This window comes from Triticum aestivum, chromosome 4D, assembly GCF_018294505.1.
Source record: "Triticum aestivum cultivar Chinese Spring chromosome 4D, IWGSC CS RefSeq v2.1, whole genome shotgun sequence".
Classification (NCBI taxonomy): domain Eukaryota; kingdom Viridiplantae; phylum Streptophyta; class Magnoliopsida; order Poales; family Poaceae; genus Triticum; species Triticum aestivum.
In genome coordinates, this window is record NC_057805.1 from 92,984,280 (window position 1) to 93,005,539 (window position 21,260).

Genomic DNA, 21,260 nt, shown 5'->3' on the forward strand with positions numbered 1-21,260 from the left:
GGTTTAATAATGTATCTTGAATTCTCGATTATATGAATATAAATTCGCAGTGTGACTGAATGAAAGATATGGTTTGAACGAACTTGCGTTTTTCTCTCTTAATGTACAGACATCAAACGATTTTCTTTTGAAAAAAACGTCAATGGTTTTTAAATATAAAACACTCATCGCACACGTTTTAGTTAGAACACCCGTATGCAAACCGACAGCTTCCCCAGGAAGCCCAGGTAAAATGTGTCGAGCAGGATTTCTGCATCCCTTGATCGCAAACGTTTTAGATAGAACACCCGTATGCAAAGTGAGAGCTATGGTCTTCCCTCGCGCAGTGCAGGATTTGTGCATCCCTTCAACACAAACGGTTGTTTTGCATGACCCGTGTGCAACCACGTAAAAACAATTGGGTAAGATTTGCATATCTGTCATTTTGGGTATGTTGCCATTTGTCAAACTGGAAAGATTGACATTTGTTTATCTAGTAACATTGCCATTGGTCAACCTTGTAACATGCGATTTGTCAAAATATGCAGCTACAAAACACTAGCACTATCTAATTTTTGCAACTAAAATTACTAGCACTATTCATATGGACACCACTAGCAGGCGTGAGTTGATGGACGCATATGCAAATGTACCATCGATTACATACAATAAGTCATCAACCCACAACGACAACGAGGATACACGTTGGATTATAGATCAGTTCCAACAAAACATTCTAGTAAAGTAAAGTTTTTCTCACACAACAAATAACAAAGCAATGAAATGAACTTCAGCTCAACCACTCGTCGGCGTTGGAAACGCTTGCTTTGAACCAGAAGTGATTCTCTGGGAAGGGCCAGCTACTGTCAATCTCGAGACCAAAGCAGGGCTGATCATCCAGGCTGAAGCGGCCTATGTCAGGACCCATATTGGGACGGTAGGGAAGCATAGCAATGTCCGAGGTATATATATAGTTGCTTCTCATAAATGGTAGTAACGTTGTGTCAACAGCAGCTGGATCGCCTTCCACCATCATTGGATAGTTTTGTCCAAGGAAGAGCGAGTTTCCTCAAAGACTTTGAATACTGAACCAGGGAGAAGGTGTTGGTGCTAGTACACTAGTATCCATCCTGAATACCCTGCAATGGATGTTGTAATAGGTCCGGAGAGTGCGACCATGCGAGAACACCTGCTTCCTTAGTAACATCAGCAGTGCCCTATATACAGACAAGAAGAGGTGATCCATCGGAATAAGTTGCCAGGCGCCACTGAGTATATGGGTCCTGCTCGTCCTCATGCTCGTGATCATCAGCATCGTCATCTCCCCCTTGGTTATAAAAAGTTTCAAGTATAGGTGGTGGAATGTTCACAGGACCTTGGAAACACAAGAAGGTTAATTAGTAAAGGGAAACTAGCTAACCCGCATGCATGTGGATGAAACAATTATAATTACGGTGGAAGACAAACGCACCGAAAGCATCAGGATTCCATGCAAAAACAGTGCCACGAGTGGCGGTAGCAAACACAAGACCCTCGTATTGAATTGCATCATAATACTCATCCGTGTACAGAAATTGATTTTTGAGCAATATCCATCGAGGCGTGGAAGTAAGGACGGCAACAAGCTTGTCGAAGATAGCAACAACTTCATAGTTCGTGTAATCCCAAGAGCGGTTGGGAACTCGAAAAATTGCTATCTTCCGTAGACGACAGTCACCATGATCGTATTTGAACTCACGTAGAATACCGGTGTACTCAACCTCTGGGCAGTCTGAGATTTTTGGAAGTGGAACCCGGTGACGAGTGTACACATTCACAAGTTCCCACTCGCAGTTGTACCCAATATAAACAACCCAATCTCCATTTGCGCCCGCCCAAGCCTTGCCCTCAAGCGATGGCATCTTAACATCATACGTATCATTATCAAGCGGCATCAACTTGCACAAGGCGAGGCTTCCCTCGTCCCCGCGCCAGTCAGCAGGGGCACGGCGAAGAAGATAGGGGAGGTCAAACCGCTCCTGGACCCTTGCGTTGCTTGTAATGATGTTATTAGTTGAGTCGCGAATGGTCTTGAACGAACCTGCCATGCTAGCCGAGGTGATGACGTCGCATCGATCAATGAGTTCCTCCATCGCGCCATCTTTCAGATCGGGGCAAGAATAACGGGGTCGTTTCCGGCCTGTTCCCTTCATGGAGAAGATGATCGAACAATGGCAGAAGGAAGGGTGAAGGCAAATGGAGGGAGGAAGAGCGTGCGACAGCAGTTCCAAATCGAGAGGGAAAGGCGAAGAGGCGGTGGACGGTTGCCACGGTACAAGAAGAGGCTAGTGGGGAGCGAACGGTTGCCACAGAGGTCACACGCTGACGAAAAGGCCGAGTGAATCGCATGCGTATATCGCGCACACCTTGATCTGGCTGACCGTTTCTTTTGTATTGCGTAATCACAAACAGTTCATCCAAGTGAACCGTATGCTGTACATCGCACACACCTTCATCTGGCTGCCCGTTTCTTTTGTGTTGTCTAATCACAAACAATTCATCCGAGTGAACCGTTGCTGTGTATCGCACACGCCTTCATCTGGCTGCCCGTTTCTTTTGTTCCTCCTCATCACAAATAGTTAACTGAACTGAACCGTATGCCCTTCATCGCATACGCAACTAAAATCTGAACCGTGTTTGATGCATCCGTCATCGCAAACGTTTTATACATTCTTGACGGTTTTCATACACCACCGTTTGCGATTATTTCATCGCACACAGTTTTTCGAAGGGTCTCCGATCGTAGTGTCGCGTTAGCAGCATCCTGTAGTAGTGTCTACTAGACTAGCTCGTTAATCAAAGATGGTTAAGTTTCCTAACCATGGACATGTGTTGTCATTTGATGAACGGGACCACATCATTAGGAGAATGATGTGATGGACAAGACCCATCTGTTAGCTTAGCATATTGATCGTTAAGTTTTATTGCTATTGCTTTCTTCATGTTATATACATATTCCTTTGACTAGAGATTATGCAACTCTCGGATACCGGAGGAATACCTTGTGTGCTATCAAACATCACAGCGTAACTGGGTGCTTATAAAGATGCTCTACAGGTATCTTCGAAGGTTTTTGTTGGGTTGGCATAGATCGAGATTAGGATTTGTCACTCCGAGTATCGGAGATGTATCTCCAGGCCCTCTCGGTAATGCACATCATAATAAGCCTTGCAAGCAATGTGACTAATGAGTTAGTTGCGGGATGATGCATTACGGAACGAGTAAAGAGACTTGCCGGTAACGAGATTGAACTAGGTATGAAGATACCGACGATCGAATCTCGGGCAAGTAACATGCCGATGACAAAGGGAATAACGTATGTTGTCATTACGGTACGACTGATAAAGATCTTCATAGAATATGTGGGAACCAATATGAGCATCCAGGTTCCTCTGTTGGTTATTGATCGGAGAGGTGTCTCGGTCATGTCTACATAGTTCTCGAACCCGTAGGGTCTGCACGCTTAACGTTCAGTGACGATTTTGTATTATATGAGTTATGTGATTTGGTGACCGAATGTTGTTCGGAGTCCCGGATGAGACCACGGACATGACGAGGAGTCTCAAAATGGTCGAGAGGTAAAGATTGATATATAGGACGATGGTATTCGGACACCGGAAGTGTTCCGGGGGTACCGGGTACATATCGGGTCACCGGAAGGGGTTCCGGGCATCCCCCCGGCAACTACATGGGCCTAATGGGCCAAGAAGGGGACAGACCAGCCCTTATGGGGCTGGTGCGCCCCATGTAGGCCGAAATAGAGGGGGGAGGAAAGAGGAGAAGAGAGAAAGGAAGGGGAGGGATTCAGCCTCTCCCTTCCTTCTCTCTTCCCTCCTCCTTCCTTCTCCCTTCGGGAAATATGGTGGGGGGGGGGGGCGAATAGGATTAGGGCCCCAAGTAGGATTCCTCCTACTTGGGCGCCCCCTTGGCTGCCCCCTCTCCCTCCCACCTATATATATGAGGGGGGGAGGCGCCTAATAGAAACAACAACATCTGTTAGCCGTGTGCGGCGTCTCCCTCCACAGTTTACGCCTCCGGTCATATTCACGTAGTGCTTAGGCGAAGCCCTGCGCGGATCACTTCACCATCACCGTCACCACGCTGTCGTGCTGACGAAACTCTCCCTCGATACTTTGCTGGATCAAGAGTTCGAGGGACGTCATCGAGCTGAACGTGTGCAGAACTCAGAGGTGGTGTACGTTCGGTGCTTGATCGGTCGAAACGAGAAGAAGTTCGACTACATCAACCGCATTGTCAAACGCTTTCGCTTTCGGTCTACGAGGGTACGTGGACACACTCTCCCCCTCCGTTGCTATGCATCTACTAGGTAGATCTTGCGTGAGCATAGGATTTTTTTTGAAATTGCATGCTACGTTTCTCAACAGGCATGGGTTTCTGAGATCTCTGGTTATTTAATCAAGCACTCTTGGCTAAGCAGGCGTGGAGATTATTGGTGTACCCGGACTCTCTTAAGGCAAAGTATTATCCCAGCGGTCACATCTTGGGTATGGTATTCCCGCAGTCCACGTCGATGAATTGGCAAGGTGTTATGCATGGCCTGGACCTGCTAAAGGAAGGGGTCATCTGGAGAGTGTTCGATGGTAACAATATTAATATCTGGAGAGATAACTGGCTTCCTAGGAATTTGGGCCTAAAAGTTATTGAAAAAAAAACGATCTAGACTGAAATGGGTTTCAGAATTATTTTTGAGCGGAACAAGATGTTGGGATGAAAATTTGATTAGGGACTTGTTCTATCACCATGATGCTGAGGAGATCCTAAACTTATGTATTCGGCCTATTGGAGAGGGTGATCTAATTGCTTGGCACTTTGAGAAAAACGGCGTGTTTTTCCGTTAAAAGTGCATACAGACTAGCCTTAAGTCTAAAAGATGGCAAGGGCGAGAATGAAATGTCTAGCAGTGTCATTAATGAGGAAAGGAGGTTGTTGGATGTTATTTGGAAGGCCAAAGTTTCGTAAAAAGTAAGAATTTTTGCACGGTGTGCTGCGTCAAACAGTTTGGTGGTACAAATAAATAGAGTATCTCATCATCAAACAATGTCAGAGATGTGTTCTATCTGTGGTGTTGAGGATGAAAGTATTGTTCATGCCCTTGTGACGTGCCCGAAGGCATGCGCTTTTCGTTTTACCATGAGGGAAGTGTGGAGCATTCCAGGTGAGGAGTTTTATGGATTTACGGGGCTTGACTGGTTCCTCATTCTGCTGGACCAACTAGGGTCACTGGTACGTGAACAAGTGTTATTCATGTTCTGAAGAGCCTGGCATCTGAGGAACGATTTGATTTTTGGAAAGGCAAAAGAATCTTTGTCCGCATCTACTATTTATGTGGAAAATTATTGAAAAACCTTATCGGTAGCTAACACTTCTGTACAATTGTACTTAAGCAACAAGGACAAGGGGGTGGCGGATAATTGGAGGTGCGTTACCCCGCCCTCGAATAGTCGTGCTCTTTGGAAGCCGCCGGATCCTGAGTATATTAAAATAAACATGGATGCTAGCTTTGTGGAAGCATGAGATCTGTTAGTGTTGGGGTTATCGCCAGAAATCATCTGGGGGAAGTTTTGTTTTCTTCATGTGATTTCATCCGTCCGTGTACCTGCATGGATGAAGCGAAATTTCGGGCGTGTCTCGCCAGGTTATATATTGGTATTACACTTCACAATCTATTTATTTTGGAAACTGACTGTTCTTTTGCTGCTTATTTTCTGGCAAAGGAACCCATTAATAGGTCTCCTCTGGTGGATCTGAAAAAGGAGGCGCAAATCGTCCTAAGTTCATCGAGGGTTTCAAAATCATGAAAATTGATAGGCAGGCCAATAGGGTGGCGCATGAGATTGTGAAATTTAGTTTTGACACCAGATTTGATGGTGCTTATTGTAATAGTGTTCTGCCCTGCGTGGCAAACCTTCTAATGCTCAATTGTAAGAATATTGCTAGTTAATTAATACGTATATGGGTGGGGTTAAAAAATATATATTCAGAAACCCTTGCTCGAAATGATGCGAATCTAACATCGCAATCTAGCTGTCTCTGTTCGTGGTGATGGCAAGTACGTTGGCCCCAAGGGGACCCAGCATGTCAGTGACACCAACCGCCACAATTATATCGTTATATACAAGATATCAACCGTTAAGCCAACCTGTCCAGGCATCAGACCGGATGACACGCGGGCCCCCCAACTAAAACCGTCACACTCCCCGCTCCCACTGACATACTTGGTCCACATGCCAGCCAGGCGCGCGCCGCAGACAAGCTCCGTCCGGGCCGCACGCAGCGACGCGGGTTCAACTCGGGTACGCCTCCGAAACAGGAAGGAGACAAAAATAAAAAATAAAACGCCGCCGAGTTCTTCTCCGGCGACGGCGGCGGCGGCAAAACCCTAGGGTTGGGAGCCCCTGCGTGATCCCAGCGTACGCCGATCCCCCGCCACCGCCGTCTTCTGCGCCGCGCGCCCCCCCGCGCCTCGCGGCGGGCAGAGATGCGGAAGGCGATGGGGAGCGTGGACGATCTGATCGAGGAGGCCAAGGTGCGCACCGTGGCCTGGGCTCTCGGCATCTTCGCCATCTCCTACTTCCTCACACGTAAGCTACGCTCCGCTCCCCTTCCACGTATGCTACCCTCGATTTTCGCAAAGTACGCGGCAATTGCCGAGCGCCACCTCGATGCGGGATTGGATTTCTCTGTCTGGAATTGGATCGTCATGTCGTTTCATGCTTTTCCGAGCTACGCACCGGAGATTATTGCTACACGAGGATGTATTCGGGAGAGAATTTGGGTGGCTGCTGCTGTTGGATGCATGTGTCGGAATTGTGAGGGAATTCGGCGGATAATGCGTCTGAAATCTAGACAATTTTGCTACCCGGATAACTAGAACTTGTGTGTACATTTGCTACGCGATGCATCTGACAGCTAGGAGTTTTGACCGCTATTACGTGGGGGCTTTTAAGCTGCTAGTTTCTGCTTGCCCTTGATTTGGTTACTGCTTTTAGCGGTAGAGTTGAGAACTTGAGATCATCAGCAAGGAAATTTGCCCGGATATATCAAAACTCTTAAAAAAAAATCTTAAATTTGTGCGATACTGTATTTTTGCAAGTCGTTTGATGAATCTCTAAATGCGCTAGAATGGAAGTAGTGGTTGGTGTACAAATGATGCCTTCTTTGCTGATCTTCTAATTTTACGGTGTTTGTTTTGGATCAGTAGATGAGGCCAATCAAACCTATATACAACAATCTGTTCGTGATGAATGAGGCAAGATAGGCTTCTAGCATTTCCTATGAGTAGACAATGTGTGAATTATGTGCAACATATTTTCTCAGTCTATTTTATTGACAAGCAAGAGATCTCTAGCATAAATTGTTTATGGTTTGTTCTCGCATTTTCATGCAACTATTGATTTCTACATCGTCTGTAGCTCCCATCTTGCGCATATACGGGCTTGCTAACATTTATCATCTTCTTTCTTTGAAATAGATACAAGTAAATCAATGTGGACAAATGTCCCCATGTCGATTCTTATACTTGCATTTCTCCGTTACGTCTCCTTCAAAGTGGAGTTCCGTTGGAGAAGTCAGCCTGTATCTAAGCAGACATATTTGTCTCAAGCGTCAAAACGGCAGTTGTCTGCTAACGATCATCGGATTTCAACTGTGCCACCAGTTTCAAGATGGAGAAGGAAAGTTGATTCGCCTGCTGTTGAGGCTGCTTTTGAAAGTTTCATTGATAATGTTCTCCGGGACTTTGTCATGGACTTGTGGTATTCTGATATTACTCCTGATAGAGAGGCCCCAGAACTGATACGTGGCTTAATACTCCATGCCCTTGGTGAAGTATCAGGCAGGGCGAAGGAGATGAACCTAGTTGACTTGCTAACAAGGTGAGTGAATAATGGATCTACTATCTGGGGTGTACTTATTTAGTAATAATTATCTCCGTTGAGAATGAAAGTGTTCTCATTTTTCTCTATTGCAGGGATATGTCTGATTTGATTGGAAAACATGTGGATATGTTCCGAAAAAACCAGTCTGAAATTGGTGTTGATGTCATGGGAACATTGTCTTCCGAGGAAAGAGATGAGCGACTGAAACAACACCTAATAGTTTCACAGGAACTTCACCCTGCATTGTTATCTTCGGAGCACGAATACAAGGTGAGTGCTAATACTTTTAGCTTCATTCTAGTCCATTTATCCAACAAATAATATTTAAAGTGGGTTATAGGTTCTTCAAGAACTAGTTGGGGGCATTATGGCCCTAGTGTTGAGACCACAAGATGCACAGAGTCCATTGGTTCGCTGCTTCTCCAGGGAACTTCTGACTTGCTTAGTCTTGCAGCCAGTGATGAACTTCGCAAGTCCTATGTAAGCTCTTAATTCTTCACTCTGTTTTCGTTTTTTTATTGAGCTCTACTACATGCTTCTGTTCATGAGGTCATGACATGTTCAGAAGAAAATCAGTGCATTTTGTTTCTCAAGTTCTTCCTGGTTATTTTCACCACCGTCTTAATATTCAGTTATTCACAAAGTGCCGCATGCAATCAGTATTCAGTACGTCTAATAAGCTGTTGTTTCAAATTGTTAGGATTGATTGGTTAACTAGATGTAACCTTGTTTTTTTCTCTAACCTGCACTAAACCAATTCCTAATTTATCTTCTTTCTTTTCCTAGTTATGTGAACGAGCTAATTATCTACTTTCTAAACAACAAAGACACAAACATTGGAGGCAGCGTAAACAAGACTAGTACTGTAGTCGCAGTAACAAATGATCATTCATCTTATAAAGGAGGTTCGCAGGGTCGTCAAATGGAATCACAAAAGTTGTCTGCAGAATCAAGTGGCTCAGTACTAGCAAGTAGCTCCGGGATGACTTCCCTTGAGGGTGATAAATCAAAAGTGTTAGTGGATGACCATGGGAAGACCGTCCAGCCTCGTCAGGCAGATTGGGCACTGGTATTAGATGCAGCTACTAAAAGGCGGTCTCAGGTTCTTGCTCCGGAGAATCTTGAGAACATGTGGGCTATTGGGAGAAACTACCAAAAGAATATGGTGAAAGTGGAACGTCCATCAAAAGGAAAAGGTGCTGGAGCGGTAGATAGCGTTCGAAATGCAGTAGTGGCCGGAAAAGAGTTATCCCCTAACTTCAACGAGAGAGTTACATCGGTTGATGACAAATACATGGTTAATTTGATGCAAGGTTCAAATAGGAATGCTCAGTCCACTTTTGTCACAGGCAGTCACCCACTTGTTTCGCAAAATACAGATGAAGTAAAGTCAGAGCACCCTGAAGCTGTCAAGAACACAAAAGCTCAGCTAAAGCGGTCTAATAGTAGTCCTGATATGGAGAAAAGACATTTGGCCAAAAGTAATCAAACCGCGCTATCCAGTGAAAGCTTAAATGCAAGGACCATTCAAGAGGACAAAGGTTCTGTTCCTTCCTCGCATGGTGAGGTACTAATGTATGCTCCAAAGATAAGGTGTCGGGTAAGTTTTGCTGATCCCATCACAGCCACTCTTTTCAATATCCTTTTTTCTTCAGAAATTGAGAATTATATGATTGGTTGGTACTACTGAATAAATGAATTTAAACCATATAATACTATTGTGTAATTAGCACTCACCAATGACTAAACTATTTCTGTATTGAAGGCTGCTATAATAGTTATAATAGTAAGCACAATCTGTTCTGAGATAGTTTCAGACATTGATAACAATCACATGCTAATCGCTGTTTTTTGTTTTGAAAGCCCCTGGTAATTTTCTACTCCCTCTGTCTTACATTTTGAGACAGAGGGAGTAGCTATTACTAATAGAATTGTTATGGGTGTGAGGTTCGTGTTTTACTTCATATGTTGTATTTTGCATCATTACCTAAGTAACCATTGTTATGTCAGTTGCTTTCTTTTTCTATTTAACATCTATAAAGAATAGCATCTGGTTTTCTGTGGTTCTGTTACTTCTTAGCATTAGCTGTCCAATGAGAATTGGCTACCGGATTTAAAATTTTAAATCGGGTGGGGGGTGTTTACTTGAAATACCACCAACTGACGGAATTTCTGAACAAAAATTGGATCTAATTTTTGTGAGATAAAAAGCACGCCGACCATCGGGTTACTCAAGTTGTGGTTTTTTATTTTTCTTTGCAGGTAGTGGGTGCATATTTCGAGAAACTTGGTTCAAAATCTTTTGCAGTTTATTCTATTGCTGTGACTGGTGCAGATAACAAGGCCTGGTTTGTGAAAAGAAGGCATGTGTTTCTGAACAGCTTTGAAATAGCTCAGTATCACTACTTATAATATATGCTGCTGACTTTCAACTTCTGTTTGTAGATACCGGAATTTTGAGCGTCTTCATAGACAACTGAAGGAAATACCAAATTACTCACTGCACTTGCCTCCAAAGAGTTTCCTTTCGTCTAGTATTGATGATTACCTTGTGCACCAACGATGCATTCTACTGGACAGATATCTTCAAGTATGCTTTTGTCCTCTAGCATTCATCCAGCTTTTTTACTTCAAATTTGGTTATAATAATCTGTTCTGTCCAATAGGATCTCTTGTCGATCGCTAATATCGCAGAACAGCATGAAGTTTGGGATTTTCTTAGTGAGTCCTCAAAGGTGTGTATGAAGCCAACAAAAATTCTTTGTGCCTTCTCCTTAGCAAGAGAAAGATGAACACATAATTTTGTGTTACTTTCCTGTGATTCTATATGCTTCATTTCTTTTTTCCATTTTGTAGAATTACTCAGCTGGAAAGTCCACCTCTGTTATCAAAACCTTGGCTGGTATGTACCTCTTCTCATTCTATATTTTTTTCACAATTATGAACTCGTGTATTTAATATTTTCTCACTCAAGATATTTATCTATTTATTTTGCATCACTAGTTAACGTTGATGATGCCATGGATGACATCGTTCGACATGTTAAAGGAGTTTCAGATGGTCTAAAACGCGCAGTCGGCACATCGTCCCCTAGCGCGCCGTATTCACACTTGACAGATAATAGGATGTCTCTATCTTGGAACCAGGAAGAGACAGATAATCAGAATCCGCAGAATAGAAATTTGGGAAGTTCACATAGTCTCTCTGATGGTGATAGTAACTGTGAAGATCGCCCCTCATCTGTAAATAGTGCATGCCACTCGGACAATGAATTGAGCAATGGAGGGTACATTTCAAGTGATATTAAGCACAATGAAGCAACTGGTTGTGATGTACAAGTAAACCAACAAATAGAAAAACCTGCAAGGGCAAATTCGGATTCTACAAACATGTCATCTGTAAAACCATTTGAGGATCCATCAGGAATTCCTCCCGAGGTATGTATTTCCACTATGTAGCTATATTAAGTCAAATTGCAGGGAATTTCTGTTCTAAAAGCTTTTCCATTTTGCCCTAAAACTTCTCTTTTCATTTGGCAGTGGGTGCCAACAAATGTCAGTGTGCCTCTATTGAATCTTGTAGACAAAGTGTTCCAACTGAAGCGACGGGGTTGGATAAGGTTTGCTATTTCTTTTTCATAAACTTTTTCTAGTGCCTCTATATAATTTGCCTGCTAGTTTTCTACTGTTGTTATGTAGCCATGAGTGAAGTAAATGCAGTACTGTAGACACCATGAGGATCGCGATAGGAGCTGCTTGGGCCGATTGCTAGATATCATTGATACTTGTCACTTCACATATTATGGCAGTATACTGGATGATGATAATTAACATCATTATGGAATCCGAGAGGGAAGTTTGTGCAGATATGCCATTGTTTATTCAGGGATTGTTTGATATTTCTGCGCAAGTCAGATATATTTTCACCATCCATGATTGGGTTCACAATACTTCTACAATCCAATTGTTTCTAGCTTTCAATTGCAGAACATTATGTTTGACTTGTGTTACTTATGTTATCTGCAGAAAACAAGTTTTCTGGATATCAAAACAAATCTTGCAGTTAGTCATGGAAGATGCGATTGATGATTGGATTTTAAGACAGATCAATTGGCTCCGACGAGATGAGGTCATTATACAAGGAATCCGTTGGATTCAAGATGTAAGGAGGCACTGTATATTTTTGTCTGAACTGAAGTGTTCTAATACCCTTTCCGCTGCCAGACTAAAATTTGCTGTATTATCTGCATGAAACCATGTTAAAAAGTTGTTCCAACTAGAAAAAAAGTTCCATATGATCCAAATTGTTACTTGGTACTCCCTCCTTTCCATAATTTTAGGCGTATTAGTTTCAGCACGAAAATTGCGGCAGGTTTAGTTGAGTGATCCAATCTCATACTAGGAAGGCGCTGTGAGCTGACCTCACGAGAGACCCAGCCAGCGATATGTTTTCCTTTCCAGAAAAATAGCGATAGTTCGTTATGGCTGTAAGTGAATGGGAGAAGAAGGTACGTGCACCTTAGATTATGGGATTGCATGCAAAAAGCCCAAGATTTTGGGTAGGGAGTACTTGGTACCAAATCACTTTTTGGCTAAACGATGGCATAACATAAATACCAAGGTACTCCCTCCGTCCGGAAATACTTGTTCAAAATGGATAGAAAGAGATGTATCTAGAACTAAAATACGTCTAAATACATCCCCTTTTATCCATTTTGATGACAAGTATTTCCGGACGGAGGGAGTAATTAGCAAATTATTCTTATATGCTAGGGTCAAATATAAAATGTTACTACTGTCATATGGACCATATTGTGTCCCAATGTAGGTGCATGCCAGAACTAAGAGCGCTTTAGATAGTTGTACCTAATGGACAACTACTCTGGTCTTCCATTTGTGTAATTAACAAATTTACCATCCTACAGACCCTCTGGCCTAATGGTGTATTCTTCACCAAGTTGGATGGATATCAAGGAAATGCAGGTAGCAGTCAATTTGACAAGCACCCATCGGGGAGTGCCGATGAGACTATTGGCAACAGAAAGAGCAACACGAGCTCTTTTGAGCTTCAACTGGAGGCATCTAGAAATGCCAGTGAAGTTAAGAAACTTCTTTTAGGTGAGTCTATTGACATATTTTATCGCATTGCTTTTGTAATTTTTCTATTTCTGAATCTACGCTGCAAACATTGGGCGGTGTTTGCATGGAAATTCAGATATGTGATAGAAGCAACAAATACGCAAAATTCTGGTCAGTACATGTGGTCCAACTAACCTAATTCTCGATGTCCTGTCCAGGTGGGACTCCATCTACATTAGTCAGCATAATTGGGTACAAGCAGTACCAGCGCAGTGCAAGGGACATCTACTACTTCCTGCAGGTAAGTAAAAATCCAAAACCTAGCATCAAAACAGCGATATGGTGCGATGTCATTCTGATTTCCATGATTCTCATGCTGTGCTGCAGTCCACCGTGTGCGTGAAGCAGCTCACTTACGCGATGATAGAACAGGTGCTTGTGACACTTTTCCCTGAGCTTCATAAGCTCATAGAAGGCATCCATGAGAAGGGTCGCAAGGAGCAAGCCTCGTTCATTTACCAACTTTGACTGAAATGGTGAGAGACCATCTTGATACACCTTTTAAATTCTAAGCCTGCGTCGGTGACGTATTGCCCGAATGGATTTTGACAGCAGAGCTGGATCCAGGGATTGGTTGGTGCCCCACTTAAAATATGTACAGCTGTATATCAGGAGGAGGTATGTAAATTAGGCACCCTGATGCAATCTAGAGCGAGGAGTTTTGAGTTCAGAGTTGTACTACTAGGAATAGTATTGTACCACATCATTCTTTATTCTATTTTTCTTTCTGCCTAGGCCGTAAGTTATTCGCTTAGACCGAGGCTTGTAAGTTGTGCAGAGATTCAATTGTATAGCTGTACCATTTTGCCGCATGTTGTGTTCTTTTGAGGAAATCAGACCATTCTCTGGAGATGAGCATCCAAATCCAATGGAGCATCGTGAACTTTGCCTTGGTGTATCTCTGTGACTGAGAATGTTCGGCCCGTTTGGAACGCATGAATTTTACTGGTGTGTAGCTCTTTGGCTGCCGCAGGAAATGGAGATCTGTTCCTGTGTTCCGGACGTGTCTGGTATGTATGTGCAGTTGAATGATGACTTGGGTTGGAAAATTGACGTGAAAACTGTACTAGTACCTATCGTCACTGCTTTGGACAGATCGAAGCTTTCATCCGACGGACATGGACATGCACCGTTGTCTTCTTGCCTTCCTAAATTCCATGAACTTTCTTTCCATCCTTGGTTAACTAACTCGACCCATGTATCCTGGCGATACCCCCTACCTGGAGATAAGCTACCAGTTGCTCCTTGAAAGCGAACGAGGAAAGACTGCACATGAAACAAAGATTGAGTTTTGTCCACGGATGTCTTCTCCCCCCTGCCCTGCCCTTATCTTGCCGTCCCCAAGCCAACAGATGCATGTGCGTTCAGCTGAGGCGGATCCGTTGTTGATGAGACGTTTATTAGCACCGAAAAATTACGATTCCTTAAGACGAAAATATTGGAAGAATTCGAAAAGGAGAATGAATGGCGACTGTCAGGTCAGGTATGGAAAGGTGCACTGGTGCGAGCTAAAAGTTGATTCGACTCGTATGCCTGCCGGTGCTCGATCTGGGGTCAGATCGCACTGTTCCCGAATCGTAAAGCACGATTGGGGCGGTGGTTGCCCCGTCGCTCTCGCTCTCTCATCTCACCAGCCTCTTCTCAGCTCAGTGTTTTTTTTGCGGGATCAGTGTTCTCATCTATAGTACGTAGCTGGCTATCTAATCTAATCCTACCTAGCATGCATATATCCACCGATCAAGAACTAGTGTCATTTCGACGATATTAATTCCGATATATCTAAAACTAACAGTGCTCTGTGGGCCCAGAAACAACAAGTCTATGCCTACCCTATAGCCTAGTAGCCTAGACGATGAGATATCCCGATTCTTAGTACGAGCTCCAGATCTTTCCGAAAAGAAAAAAGAAAGAAAAAAAGAGACAAGACATGAGCTGTACGACGTCATTGTCCAAGTCTTTTCGGCCACATGAAACGACAACACTTGACTTCTCTTTACTAGTAGTAGGGCAAGTAGCAGCAGCTTAGGAGTTAACGGGTAGTTGCTAGGTGTCCTAATTACTCTCCATTGCCACGAAAAGCGCAAAGAGGAAAAGATCTCAATTCATGCACCGGAAAGATGACGCACCACCTGGCGTCATTGTCCGCGGACACTTGTCTTGGAGCGTCGATCCTCCCAGCCAGCACTTTGCGCTCCATCTGACTGACTTGGCCGGCAACGGAATCTCGAGCCATATCGCAAATCTACAGGACGTGCATGCACCGCTGTGAGAAAGCCTTGTCCCAAACCGGCTCACAAGTCCTATTCTGGACGGTAGTCTCTCATGACGGCTAAAAAGTCGCAGTCCAGGAAGAAATATATTCAGACCGGCCTGGCATACTCAGAGCATGAGCAATATCGTTGGCTCTAAGAAAATCGTTACAACCCGATTCTACAAAACTGAAATTTCCCTTTTTGGCAAAAATGTATCAGATGTATTATAATCCTTCGCAAAAGAATAGCACCTTTTTTTTCAGCCCCACGTATCAGCGACGCAGATCTTGGGTCTAGGGTGGCGATGCACCCGAATTGGAAAAATAATTTAGTACTCTCTCCGTCTCAAAATACTTGTCATCAAAATGGATGAAAAGGAATGTATCTAAAACTAAAATACATCTAGATACATCACTTTTTATTCTTTTTGATGACAAGTATTTTCGGACGGAGGGAGTAATTAAAAAAGAGTCAAAAATTCTAAACCTTTTTGGAATCAAACATGATCAAGCATTACACTTGTGTGAATTTTTTTCGCAAATGAAGCCATTCTTTCTCGAAGCATTTCACACGAGTGTAATACCTGATCATGTTTGATTCCAAAAAGTTTCAGGAATTTTTGACGTTTTTTGAGTTTTCTAAATTATTTTTCCAATTCAGGTCCATTGGGACCCGGGACCCACCGGGTATTTCTGCACGTACCAGATCCTATATTCTTTATCATCTACCTTCCTCTCACAATTTGAGCTAACTTTGTTTTTGAGGGGAACAATGTGAGTTAACTTGGAACACACATATAATCAACTCTTACAATTCCAAAAACCAAACAAAAAGAAAACTCTCACAATTCCAGCCTTTTTTTTCTTAGGGCATCTCCAACGCTGACCCGCAAAAGGACACGACATTTGTTCGAAAACCAGTCCGGACTGGTGTCCGGACACGGATACGGGAGCCATCCATCCAACCCTATACCGCAAATGTTCACCTTAAAAAAATAGCAACTATGATATATAATTTGTTTTATAGCTAAGCTACTAGTTTCCGCCAAACTCGTAAGCATTTGGCAGTAGAGCTTTTCACCAAATGAAGCTACTAAGCTTCGCCTAATCTAGCAATGGCCACCTAATCAAGCATAATTAGCACCTTCCGCCAAATGCACAAACGTCTTCCACTACCTTTCGCTAAATGTAATGCAATTAGCACAAAGTTTTCTCCCAAATGCTAGCCATTCTAAATGGACGCAGAGTAGAGGCAGAGTAGAGACGGTACGTGGTGCCTTTTGATTGACCTGATGAATGTTCGGACTCCCACAAAACCCTTCACATTTGGTTTCAGTTTGCCGGAAAAACATGGTCCAGATCGCTCGACGGATCGATACAGGATCGCCTTGGATGACAAACTGCGTCCGAAATCCGGACATCATGATCCTGACACTTGCAGGAGGTTTGAGGGTCCGCCTTGAAGATGCCTTTAGTACCACCTCACTCTACAATGGTTAGCACCAACTAGAGTCGGTGCTAAGATGTCTTAACACTAAGTTTTTACCACACTTGCCATGCTATGACACGAAACCAGTGGCGGAGCTAGGAAAAGTTAATAGGTAGGGCCAAGTGCTCTAAACAAAGTTGGGAGGGACAAACCATCATAATACCCAGATTTAGCAGCAACTAATCACCACTCTAATGTAAAATACTGCATGTTGGCCTGGGCCAGGGCCACCCCTTCCTCCGCCACTGCACGAAACCCTTGTGACAGTGTGATTTAATTACCGCATGTGGTTTCATTTCAAAGTCATATGGGATGTTTGACTAATTAAGGGCCAAACATCACATACGCAGTGAAAAATGAATCCAAAATTTACAGGAGTCACAGACGGAACAATGCATGCCTATGTTGAAACGGGAAAGCCTATTCGACTTTTAGGACGTTTGACCTAGTGCTTGTAAACCCGAACGGGAAACACTGGAGACAACTGATCCGAGAGGCATCCCGACAGCCTGACACTGTCCCACAACAGATATACGAAGATCACGCACGCACGCACGCACGAAGTGGATTCGACGAGTTCCAAGATGATGATGAATGATGGGGATCAAACAGTGAAGAGATCGCCCAAACAGCGCAGACTAGTTATACTACATCTACATGCACTGATTTCTTTCTCTGCAAGGACATATAATCACAGTTGATTAATTAGTGTAGTGGGATACACAGGTGTCCTACGTGACGGCCATGCCCCCCTCCCATCTATTTGATCAATGGTTGACGTATGGGGTGAATGCCGATGGGTCTGTCGGTTTGGATGCAATGCATTAGATGGACATGGACGGGAAACAACAGCTCGTGCACTGTCTCTAGCTATGCCTGTGCTCTTTGTATTTGAAATAGAGGGTCATGTCACACCACCGTCTCTAGCATGCACTGTGACATGATCTCTCCTCTCCTGTCCCATGTCATGATTTGCATGCTGAATTGTGTCAGGGGCTGACTAAAACTGCTGGTTAAGTTTTTCAGTCCAAGAGAAGACCAGAAAAGAAAAACCAACAACAGCCCGAGTCGCCCCCCGCGTGGCGGCTGGGAGGCCCCCAGATCTCGTCGGCTGGACTCCCCCTCTTCTCCTCCTCCTCCTCCCTCGCCGCCGCCCAGGGGCGCGGCTAGGCGAAGCCTTGCCGTCGCCGGCGGCGGCGGGGACTCGGGGTCCTCCCACTCGTGTGGGACTGGCGCGGGCCGGACGTCACGGCGGGTGGTGGCGGCGCTCCGGTGATTCTGTTCCTCTGCGGCAGGCGGCTCCGCGGTTTAGTGCATTGCGGTCATCAGGGACGGCGGCGGCGCGGCCGGATCTGGGCCCAAGCATGGGCCATGGTCAGTGGACTGCGGTCGGCGCGGTGGCGGGTGCGACACGTCGGCAGCTGGGCGGATCCACCAGGATTCTACCCTTGTCTGGTCCATGACAACACGGGCAACTTCGGGGGAAACCCTATGTCTCCTTGGGATCAAGCGATGGCGTTGCTTTTGCGTCATAGTCCCTCTTCAGGGCATCGTATTGGAGTTTGCTCCGGCTAAAGGGACCAATGATGCCGGCGGCGCATGCCTGGTGTCGCGACTGCCGGTGAAAATCATGCCGACTACGGTCATGGCGGACGATGGCAGCGTCTGTGACGTCGTTCCCTTCTCGAGGCAACGTCGTTGTAGTTTGCGTCATCAAGCTCGGGATGCTCCGGGGGAAACCCTAGATTTGGGTCTACCGTATGGGACGATGATGGCCTTCGCAGTATCGCTTTCCCTCCTGGGGGCATCGTTTTGGAGCAAGTGATGGCTGGAGGGGACAAGAGGAGGAGCGGTGTTACATCTACCGCAAGGCCGACGGTGGATCCCGGCGGCATGGCGCTGCGGAGGTTCGGTGACAGACGCGTGTGGACGGACACATGCAGGGTGGTGGGGTTGTCTGGCGTCGACGTCAGGCCAGGCGAGGTCGATGCGTCAGTTCCTGCTCTGGAGATGGGCCGGTGGAAGATGGCGGCGGTAGCCTCTGAGAGTGCGTCGGTTCGGTGTGTGACCCAGTCTTGGTATGTGGCTGGACTGGGCATCCGGCTTTAGATGTTAGGCTTTGATGCGATGTCTGTTTGGTATTTGGCTCGGACATTTGGCACTCCTTCATCAAAGGGATAGGAGTAACAACAAGTGTTTGCCTAGATGGTGGTTTCAGGCTTATTGATGTATTAGTTTGTATGATCTTTGTGAATAATTAATAAAATGACTGCATGCATCGTTCAGATGCAGAGGCCGAGGTATATCCTTCTTTCAAAATTTTTTTCAGTCCAAGCTTTTAATCTACTGCTGTAACGTCGATCGTGTGCCTCAATAGTACGTACAATCAACAGCTGGAGAACGTGCTGCTGGAGAGGATGCATGGCGATGATCTTGATGGACAGAGATAGAGGCAGTGCATGTTGTTCCCGTCTAAGAATATTAGCTTCAATTTTGATGGTATAACTCGACTGTGTGACTGATGATAGCTCTGCACGCAGCCACGGTTGGCAGATGTATACATGCATGTCCTGCAATAGAGCACATCCAATACGCTATTTTGGGACGCATGTCCCCCTCGTTTTGGTGCTTTCAGTCAGGCACCTTAATCTGGAGGTCACTGTCCTGTTTGGATAGCGATTAATTTGCTTGTATATCAGAGTTGATTAACTCGTGCTGACATGTAATATAGATTGTTATGTCCACCAGCCAACGATTGCATAAAAACATAAAGAATATGTGTGGTGATTAAAATTAGGTAAGTAAACTTGTCACTAAGAGTTAACGTCTACTCTAGTGGAAAATATTGTCTTCCTTTAAATGTTAAAAATGCTCTCATCTCTTAACTTCTCTTAGGTCTAGTAAAAATCACAGCTGTTTAGAAACCAAAAAAATATCTTCACTCTTTGATATTTTGACCTTTTACAGTTTTTTATATCAACAGATGCACACAACATTTTCCTCGGCTCCATTTGTGTAGGGATCCGCGGTTGGGTCTGAAAAACGGTGCCATCGGAGACAAGCACCCGGCACCTGGGGACTTCAGCCTGGGGTATAATAACATTTTTCTTGGCAAATACTCCCTGCGTTTCTTAATATAAGCCTTTTTAGAATTTTAATATAAACTACATACGAAGCAAAGTGAGTGAATCCACACTCTAAAATACATGTATATATCCGTATATGTTGCCCGCATTGAAATTTTCAAAAATTCTTATATTTAGAAACGGAGGAGGGAGTAGTTGGGGTGTATCTCTTTCAGCCCTACTTCCTCTCATATCCCACCGCGGGCCTGTGGCATTGCTGCCCCTCCCCCAATGAAACCTAGACTAGAAGAGGGGACGAAGCTGTGGAGATACATAGGGGCGGCGAAATAGAGGAGATAGAGAAGGAGGGCCACCGATCTGATATTTCCAACAACAACGGATACAAGCTTGTTCAAACTCCCCAAGAAAACTAGTTCAGTGACTTATAGTGACTCGCTTAATAATTGCAGCATCATGCTAATTGACCTCCTGCTGCAGCTAGATCGATCAATCGATTGATCGATCGACAACGAAAAGTATAATTAATTTGTTTGGAGCAAGACATGAAAGGACAACATAACCTTATCTTGTCACGTCCACCTATCTTGTATTTATTGATTTGACACGATCGAGTGCGCGTAGGTTGAAATCTCTTGGTTTCAATTCACTCCCCAACTAAACCAACAGGGAGATCGTTGGGCTGCTTAATGAGAAGTACTATAGCTGTACTAGCACTACAGCACTCGTGTGCATGAGACGTTAATGTTTTGCATCCATGTGACCATGTATAACTCTCCAGATCCCAGAACTCAACTACTGTTCCAGCTCCGGTACTCCGCTCCCCATGCCCAATCAAGCGATCGAAAATCGCAAATGCATTTTTTTGAAGAGAAAATCGAAAAAAAAAAGATTTGAGGGGTGGAGAAAATCGCAAATGCTATTTGTTGCTTATTATTGGAGAGTAGCCTCAGGAGCTTCCGACGTGGGCTGTGGCCCAGTAGCTAGGACGGGAGCAGCTTTTCTTTGCGGTGCCGTATTTTCCTTTAACTCCGTGGGTTTTTGATGAAAAAGTTGACAAACACAAAGAATTTAAATGCGGAAAACCACCACTGGACAACTACAGGCCACTGCCAATCAGCGAGATGGCCCTCCTGCCCGCATGATCAATATCGTGGCCGGAGTGCAAAGATTTTTGAATATTCTCGCATTCCGGTCGTTTCAAGTGATCCACCATACGAGCTGCACCAGGGGGCTCCATGCTTTCCCACCCTTCATCGGGAACATGCCAGTGATGTGATTGGACCATTCCAGTAGGGAGGTGGTGGTAGCCGAGGGCACAAGACTGATCGGAAGATTGCACCGTGGAATAACGCCCTGCCCGATGGCAATAGAGAACGGGCA

At 44.6% G+C, this 21,260-nt stretch overlaps 1 protein-coding gene across 4 annotated transcripts; it reads left to right on the forward strand.

Annotated features, from left to right (window-relative positions):
• Window positions 1–6,306: 6,306 nt before the first annotated feature.
• Window positions 6,307–13,952, forward strand: LOC123096432 (uncharacterized). 4 transcript variants are annotated; one of them, XM_044518177.1, is made up of 16 exons: window positions 6,307–6,620; window positions 7,511–7,913; window positions 8,009–8,186; window positions 8,257–8,396; window positions 8,703–9,516; window positions 10,179–10,279; window positions 10,362–10,506; window positions 10,583–10,651; window positions 10,773–10,818; window positions 10,920–11,353; window positions 11,456–11,535; window positions 11,942–12,077; window positions 12,841–13,033; window positions 13,213–13,295; window positions 13,382–13,530; window positions 13,607–13,952. In XM_044518177.1, the coding sequence occupies exons 1-15, from the start codon at window positions 6,518–6,520 to the stop codon at window positions 13,520–13,522; spliced, it is 3,066 nt and encodes a 1,021-aa protein (XP_044374112.1). In that variant the 5' UTR covers window positions 6,307–6,517; the 3' UTR covers window positions 13,523–13,530; window positions 13,607–13,952. The 4 variants fall into 4 exon arrangements, with proteins under 4 accessions (XP_044374112.1, XP_044374111.1, XP_044374113.1 ...); XM_044518176.1 differs by having other exon boundaries at window positions 13,610–13,952; XM_044518178.1 differs by having other exon boundaries at window positions 13,622–13,952.
• The last annotated feature ends 7,308 nt before the right edge of the window (window positions 13,953–21,260 follow it).

Coding starts and splice junctions, on each gene's coding strand:
- LOC123096432 (XM_044518175.1), top strand. CDS start 6,518: ATGCGGAAGGCGATGGGGAGCGTGGACGATCTGATCGAGGAGGCCAAG. Junction 11,354..11,455: donor CATCAGGAATTCCTCCCGAG/GTATGTATTTCC, acceptor TTCATTTGGCAG/TGGGTGCCAACAAATGTCAG. Junction 11,536..11,941: donor AAGCGACGGGGTTGGATAAG/GTTTGCTATTTC, acceptor TGTTATCTGCAG/AAAACAAGTTTTCTGGATAT.